Source organism: Poeciliopsis prolifica, unplaced genomic scaffold (genome assembly GCF_027474105.1).
Source record: "Poeciliopsis prolifica strain line A6 unplaced genomic scaffold, Auburn_PproV2 SCAFFOLD005, whole genome shotgun sequence".
Taxonomy (NCBI): domain Eukaryota; kingdom Metazoa; phylum Chordata; class Actinopteri; order Cyprinodontiformes; family Poeciliidae; genus Poeciliopsis; species Poeciliopsis prolifica.
Window position 1 is genome coordinate 13,598,290 of NW_026562380.1, and position 8,300 is coordinate 13,606,589.

Below are 8,300 nucleotides of genomic sequence, written 5' to 3' on the forward strand. Positions count from 1 at the left end.
TTTGTGGGATTCTATATATCCTGATGCTGCTGTTACACCTGAATTTCTCCACCGTAGGACAATAAAAGTTGTTTTTATTATTATTTTTATTATTATTATATTCTATTTATTGCCGTTTTATACATGAAAGGGTTCAGTGGATATGAAGACATTTACAATACATGGTAGCTCAATGATAAACAAATGATTTGTCCAAGGTCTAGCCTGCCTCTTGCCTATCTACTGTTGGATATAACAGCTACAACAGTCCTAGACGAGATCTGGCAGGCATTAAAAACTGGTAAATTATTGGATTAGAAAAATGATCTGCTTCTTTACTTGTGAAAAACCTTTTTAAAAACAATAAATAAACCAGTAAGTAAAAGTAAGGTTATAATAAAAACATGCTTTAATTAGATTTGATGGCTTATTATTATTCAACGTAACGTGCCGACTGAAGAAAGTTGAAAGGTCAAGTTTGTAAAAAGTTGAATCACAACATGGTACAGCAGCGCCCTCTGCCGCTCAACGACCGTCATTCAATCGAACTTTCCGAAGAATGCCATTTTTTCCCTTCTACGGCTTCCGTAGTAAATTCCTTCCTCCTCTCTCCTTTTCCTTATTTTGGCAACATGGATCCACGTAACAACTTTATTGCGCTGTTTAGGAGTTAATTCCGCTTTGTCTGGGAGTTATCGACCTTTCTCCGGGTTCCTTCCCTCCTCTGGACACCATGTTTACCAGCACCGGCTCTCGGGGTCTGTGTAAGTGTCGCCCCTCCTGAGCCCTGTCACCGCCTCATAGTTTAAAGCTAACTGGTGTTAGCATGCCGTTGTCATTCATTTGCTCCATGCTGTTATCTGTCAGCTGACAGATTTGTGTTTTTATCAAACGTCACACGTCTCGCTTATTCAAACAGCCCGTCTATTTAGAGGAAGTGTTTTTGTTTAAATGAGTGTTTAGGTAAACTAGTGGGCGGATTTGATCGTAAACTCTTGTTTTGTTTGTTTGTGTGTGTGTTTTTCTCCAGACAAGGCTCCTCTGTGTAAAGGCCTCCTGCTGGTTCTCAATGGACTGACTGTGATGCTCATCCTGCTGCCACAGTACCAGGACATGTTCGTGTACAGCCTGCAGGCTGTTGCACATCAGCACCAGGCATGTCTGACATCCAGAGGCCAGATGTTCAATTTTCACCCATTATTTACATCCCTTCCTCTGTCTTTTGTCTTCTTTCAACAGCTGAGAAAACATTAGCTAGTTGAATCACCAGGCTTTCCAGCAGGTGGCTATCGCTGCCTACCTGTGAGGGTTATATTCTAATCTTGAGTTGTTATAGATGTATAGTTTTCAGCATGTACATTTAAGAATACCCCTTTTTAAAAAAAAAAAAAAAAATACAATAAAATAAAAGTAGCTAGATCATGTTTTAAAGTTTTGTGCAAATAAAGTTTGTCCTAACGCAAAAATCGCACACTTGGTAACTTGAAAATAAGAGCATCGCCAAAAAGGTTTGAGTAAACACAGGAAGGGTGTGATACTTTTTAGATCTTTGGAAGTATCCAGTGTAGGCCACATAATGACCTCTGAGCATGAAATGCACTTGAATGATGTAAATATGCTTTTTATTTGATATCAAATGTTCATTGGGCGTTGAAGAAAAAAGTTGGTGATGTGTACGTGGATGTGAGGACACAGCTCTGCTCCTCTGTGTGCTGCAGGTGTGGAGGCTGCTGTGCGGCAGATTGATCTGTCTGGACGTGAAGGACTCCTTCTGCAGCAGCCTGCTGATTTACAACTTTCGAATCTTTGAGAGGAGGTTTGGCACCAGGAAGTTTGCTGTAAGTATTAATAGTAGGCCTGAATATTGCCTGTAGTGGCAGCTGTGGACCGTTCACAGGGTGCCAACTTGAAGAGAGATTTTATCATCCCATGTAAATTCAGAATTTGAGTTGGCAACTTCATAGACTTTCTGTTGTTGTAAGACATTCGGAGAATATACTCTAGGTCATTGTGTTGCTGCATAACCCACGTGTACTCAGGCTTAAGGTCACCAACTAGGTCCTAAGGCAAAGTAGCTACAGACCATCACTCTATCACCAGCATGTCTTTTGCTGATATTATGTTTTTTCTGAAATTCTGTGTTAGTTTTAGGCTCGCTCTCCAAACAGTTTCTGTTTTGTGCAGTCAGTCCAAAAAGGATTTTCCGACCCCGCTCCCCAAAAAGCTTTGGGGATTATTAAGACGTTTTTGTTGCAAATGAGAGACAGGCCTGTTTGTTCAGTCTTTGGGCAGCAGTTGGGTTTGGGTTAGGAACTTTTCCATTGATGTGATTTCTGCCCATTCTCTCTCTTGAAATGGAATCATGAACACTGATACGACGTGTTGCTATTTCAGTTCTTGTCGCCTACTTTGTTGTCTGACTGGTCATATTTGGAGGATTTCTTGATTTGGGAGTATTCAGGCTTATGTTTGGTTAGTCAGAGTTAATTATATTCTGCATGTTGCCAGATTACATGGCTTCTTTCATTAAACAACAAAAAAAAAATCCTCATATGAAAATAGTTTTTTGTATTTGCTCAGATTATCTTAGTTTGATATTAAAATGTATTTAATGGTCTGAAACATTCAAATATGACAGAACAGAAAACCTGTGGATATTCACAGCACTTTTCCATTTTTATTTATTTATTATAATGACAGAATTAACTGAAAAAGCAGAACATTTACATTCTAATCATGAAGGAAGCGTATCTGATTACCATCCAGTCTGTCATTAACGACTTTCAAAGGAAGAGAACATTTTCACTTCCACATAGTGTCGCCTATTTTAGCATACCTCTTTGTGCAGCGTTGTTATTCTGATTATCATAAATGTTTTTTATTGTACCTCCAGTCCTTCCTGCTGGGCACTTGGGTTCTCTCTGCCCTAGTGGACTTCCTTCTGGCCCATGCCTTCCAGTTCCTGTTCGAATATGAAGTGGAGGAACTACCAGCCGGACTGTGAGTAGAGGGCTGGTCAACTAAATATTTCAGTTTGTTCATTTTGTTGTTAGGAGTTTTGGAGGTCTGCTTAAACATGTTCATATTTAGAAGCTGTATGTTTTAGGAATATTTAATAAATGTCTTTATATTCTGTTAAACATAAGATGAGAATTCTTTCTTTGTAACAAGTAATAATTAAACCAAATCTATGTCAACACCAAATTTAGGGTTCTTTGACAGACTTTTGAATGATTAAGCATTATTTGGTAAAATTATTACATTAGGTTCAGTCCTTCTTGAATCGTCTTAAGTCTTTGTTGTTTCCATCCACAGGCTCGCTCCAGTCTTCTCTCTGTTTGTGCCTTTCTACCAGTCGATCCCCAGAATGCCAGTCACTCAGGTCCTGGGACACATCCACATCACCAACAAGACTCTTGTTTACATTGTCGGCCTGCAGGTGAGCCTTTACATGAATAATTTACTTGTCCTGTGGTGAAATTCTTGAAAACTACACGTTTCCAGTCAGCAGAACTTTTTAAATTTCTTTGTAATATTTCTCTTTGAAATGTTCTCTGTTGCAGCTGCTGACTTCCAGCCCCTTCATGTGGCTCCTTGCACTCAGTGGACTGGTTAGTGATGGTTCTGTTCTTTACTATGGCTTTAAGATGAGATGAAAGGGATTGCGAGGCAGTATTCTCAGAAGTGTTTTAGGTCTTAACGCCTCTCTTTCAGATGAAAGAAGCCAGAAGGTCTCAAAATTTCTTCATGTTTTTGTCATGTTTAAGTAGAAAAAAAAAGGAAGCTTTTCCATCAGAGGGTTGCATTAAGCCAAGTAATCTTTCTTATTGCAACAGTTTTCAGTCTGTGTGCATCGTTTCATTGCAAAACTGATATTGTCCCATTTTGCAACATACTTTTTGTTTTTTCATGACCTCTTAGCCCATGTAAGGATGATAAAATTCCTGAGACAGTTGCATTGACTTTTTTTTCAGATCTCAGGAGGATTGTACCACTCCAATGCTCTCTGGTTGCAGAAGGTCGTCTTTGTCCCTGTTTGGGTATCTTCGGTTGGAAAGTATATTCTGGAGCCGCTCTTCTCCAGTGAGTCCAATCACTAATGATTAGGATATTAAACCATTCCTTACGAGTTTGTTACAAGAAGTGTTCTAAAACCAAAAAATCATAGAGAAATGGTAGCAACATTATTAGGTAACAACCTCTTTTTTTTTTTTTTGTTTCACCATAATTTATGCAGGTATGTTTCACAGGACTTCAATTTCAAGAGAGACCTATTTCAAAACTAGAACAGAAAGTAACAATGTTGTCAAAACAGGAAATAATCAGTGTTATGCCAATACAATGTGTGGACCATAGTACACAACCTTGTGGGACACCTTTTGAGCCCCCTGCTTATGTTTGGAAAGATAATTTGATAAATTGCAGATGGTTCAGTGTAAAAAGTTTGTATCCAAAGATCGTGGTACATGCTATAATGTCAAGAAATTGGCTGACATTGTTGGAGTCCAACATGAGAAAACAGCTAAAAAATATGGGGATCCTTTTCAACACCATCATAAAATCTGCTGATGACCATTGTGGATCTTATTTGGGTCTATTGTAATGCATCTCAGATTAGTTGCTACTTGATCACTTGAGTTCTGGCTATATATAAAGTAAAATGGTCCCAAAATGTTTAGCTTTAGTTATTACTCCATTGTAATTTTATAATATATATTTTTTGTTGCACTTGAAAGATATAATGTCATTTGTTTCTTGAGGTTCTGTTTTTCTGATCATTTGTCATATTTACGATTCAGCATGACGGTCCATTTAGAAACAACAAGAAAGCTTTTGCAAATTATTAAAGTTATAGTAAAGTGTTGTTTCAAAATATAAACAACAAAGCAGCTCTGCGTTTCACTCTCATAACTTTCCCGCTTTGCTCTCAGCAAAATGTGTTGTTCACGTTTGTGCTTCTCTAGGTTCCCAGCCCAACGATGAGACGCCTCTGGGGATGGGAGCCACTCTGGACATCCAGAGGCAGCAGAGAATGGATCTGCTCGACCAGCAGCTGCTACTGGCCCAGTACAACGAGGCCCGGAGGAATGTCAGGCGTCAGCCACAGGTAGACTCACTCACACATACACACACACACACACCGGAGGTCCTCAGATCCACACACAAGGCTTTGTCTTTATGTTTATCATTTATATTCTGGTGCCATAAATCTCTATAGCTGTTTCTGTTGCTTGAATCTTGAAAATCCCTTTGTATACGTTTTAATAAAAAGGTTATAAAAACACGTAAATTTATAAGTTTCTTAGCTTTGCACAGAGTTGAGTAGTAACTAATTATATTTAGTCAATTACATTTACTAGGGTAACATTTTTGAAAAAAATGACTTATGAGTATTTTCACTATGCTGTACTTTTTACTTTTACTTGAATAACTTTATTATGAAGTATATTCACTCTTACATGAGTAAAATTTGTGTATTCTTTACCCACTGCGAGTAGCTTCACTGAAGAAAGAACAAACATGTTTTAATCAAAAATTCACCAGACAGACACACACCTGCATTTTGTGTTAAAATTTCAATTTATTTTTTTTTTTTTTACTGAAAGAAGCTGATTTAGAAAATAAAATGTTTGCCTTCTTTTTCTATTTATTTTACTACTTTTATGAATTTTTTGTCAATTTTTTCTCCCCTTAAAATACCAAAATTTCCACCTAACATTAGATTTTGGTCCATCTGATTATGTCAGGGTGGATTGCTGCAGTGGACTAGGTTATTTCCCTCTCTGAGACACAGAGGACAGAACAGACCTCCAGTCCAACCCCATCCTGAGGCCCAGACACACCAGTCCACACAGCCTCCATTACTGGAAAACTCTCCTGTTGCAGAGGAACAGGTAGCACAGGAGAAACCCCATGTCCTGCCTGATCTGTGTCAAAATGACTGCCGCTCTAACTGTGCAACTTTCCACAGGTTGCCCGGTTAGTGGAAATGGGCTTTTCCAGAATCGACGCCCTCGAGGCCCTCAGAGCTTCAAATAACGACATTAACATGGCGACCAACTTCCTCCTGCAGCACTGAGGAGAAAGAACCGGGGGCAACAAAAGAAAGTAAAAAAAAAAAGAGAAGAGGAATAAAGACAGCACATGAAGCAAAAGTAAATGGGAAAGAGAGAAAAGCTGCTGCTCCGAACCAAAGACTGGCAATGCTGGAGAATTGGAGAGAAGTCAAAAGAATATTTTAAGAGATGAATTGCAGGCAGCGCCTGTGCTCCCTGAAGCAGGGTTGAGCAGAGGTTACCCGAACTGAGGCCGACCGCAAATTGGTTCATAGAGAAGTGTGAAGCACAAGGTGAAAAGTGGCATTGCTCTCTTACGGTCGCTATAGAGTAAAACTGAAGGCTCTTAACATAATCTGAGCTCTAACTGCAACAAATAGGCTGTCAACAACGTAAGACATGAAGAAGATTTTAGCTCTCTACAGACATTTACCTAGAAAATATCAGCTCTATGACAGCCTGGAGACTGACCCTTCATATGGACACCATGTTAAAGCTGCATATAAACAATTTTATTTATCCTGATGCCACACAGTGCCGCTTTTCAAAATGGCTACATTGTGACTTAAAATTTAAATTTGTTCCTTACGCAAGTTCAAAATGATAGGGGGACCCACTTCGCCAGGATTTCACCACACTGGTATTTGTTGGCAGAGACGTAGCAGAGCTGAGCTTTTTCCTGATTTAGAAGCAGTTAGCTTGACTCGCACTTAACTTACTGAGCCACACTTCTTCAAGCTGACTGGTTTGGCTCAGTTTTGTTGTCATGACGCTGGTTAGACGGGCTTTGTCCGGGTCGGCGAGGCCGCTTCTTCAATCCAACAACATCGTAGTGGGCGGCGCAGATGCAGAGCAGCCCGTTTCGGCTTTATTTATTTCGTCTTAAAGTGAGTTGTTTCCCCCCCACCTCTGTTGGCACTCTGGTTTTGAGTCATCAGTCTTAAGGGTCTGTTGGTATTTATTATGCAATTCCATAACGAGAAATGTATGGAAACTTTGCACTGCATAGTACCTGCTCTGTGTATTTGAACATGGATGCAAAAAGATGTAATATTGCAGCCACTGTGTATTGATGTCAAAGACAGATGCTGATTTTATATTTTGTGCATAATGTTGATTATACATACATAAATATATATGACCAGTGAACCGAATCTTTGGTGTTTGTGCCCTTTTTGAGAGCGATACTGTAATAAATGGCAGCGATGGACAACGTTATGTTGTGCTGTAATGATTCACATTTGATCTGTGAAATTTAAAAACAAACTGTTATGAATTTCTGTTCATCTCGTCTTTGATATTCACATACTTTTATGTTGCTTATAAATAATTTAGCCATTTCTAATCATAAAGTTAGAACTGCACCGCCATGATCTAAAAAAATTAGATGTACTCTTAAACAAATAATTTTTTTGCTATTTGAAGCTGAACTTCCAAGCCTCAATTTAAAAGAAAAACACTGGGGTAATATTTAATGTTTTGAATTCTGTTTCTTTCTTGTAGGAATCACTAATGTTGAGTTGTCAAATAAATGAGCGTTTTGTTACGCATGGGCTTTCTAAACTAATTTCTTTCAACTCTGAAACCTGGCCACCACTCCCTCCTGCTGGTTATTTTTAGGTGTTGCAGTACTACTTTTAAACACACGGTGGCACTCGTTTAATCAAATAAAAAAAAGACTGACTCCTGTTAAACCTTTAACCTGAGGATACACAACTGTACATTTTGCCACCTATCTGAATGATGTGATTGTTGTCTTCTGCTGCTAGAATTTTATTTGGTTTCTAATAATAATAATAATAGTAGTTATTATTATGATTTAAAAAGTTGTGAAAAAGCGCCCATTTTCTTTGATAAGAAAGTCGAGCATCAAATTTGGGTTTTCACTTTGAAGAAATCATCTCAAGAACACAAATCAAACAGCAGCAATTAAACACTGAGGTACACTTTGATGAATTTGGGAAATTGTGACTATGAATTAAGAAAAAACAAAACAAAACAAAAAAAGTACCCAGGAAATGCGAGGCTGTGCTTTGTCGCTAGATGGCGACAGGGAGGCGGATCTGAGGCGGCCTTGTTGGGTCACAGTGCCCTGCCACACCCACAGACAGCTCCAGCAGACAGACACGCTTCAGGGTGGATACATTTCAGCTCAGGAGATTTATGCACATCATCACATCAGAGTTTTTAAATCTTACGACACCCCTGATATTTTCCGAAAGCGCACGGGGAAAGTCTTTTACATTATGTATGTATTGTTTGCTC

At 38.8% G+C, this 8,300-nt stretch overlaps 1 protein-coding gene across 1 annotated transcript; it reads left to right on the forward strand.

Annotated features, from left to right (window-relative positions):
• Window positions 1-564: 564 nt before the first annotated feature.
• On the forward strand, window positions 565-7,581 carry ubac2 (UBA domain containing 2). The gene is made up of 10 exons (XM_055030296.1): window positions 565-743; window positions 1,010-1,134; window positions 1,698-1,817; window positions 2,873-2,979; window positions 3,295-3,418; window positions 3,543-3,590; window positions 3,954-4,062; window positions 4,944-5,086; window positions 5,727-5,873; window positions 5,951-7,581. Exons 1-10 carry the CDS (start codon window positions 713-715, stop codon window positions 6,056-6,058), a joined length of 1,062 nt encoding a protein of 353 aa, XP_054886271.1. The 5' UTR covers window positions 565-712; the 3' UTR covers window positions 6,059-7,581.
• Window positions 7,582-8,300: the final 719 nt, after the last annotated feature.

Bases quoted from the DNA above. Each gene is read 5' to 3' on its own strand.
- ubac2 (XM_055030296.1), top strand. From the start codon at position 713: ATGTTTACCAGCACCGGCTCTCGGGGTCTGT. The intron at 3,591-3,953 runs GTTAGTGATGGT...CTTTTTTTTCAG, and splicing joins TCCTTGCACTCAGTGGACTG to ATCTCAGGAGGATTGTACCA. The intron at 4,063-4,943 runs GTGAGTCCAATC...GTGCTTCTCTAG, and splicing joins TCTGGAGCCGCTCTTCTCCA to GTTCCCAGCCCAACGATGAG.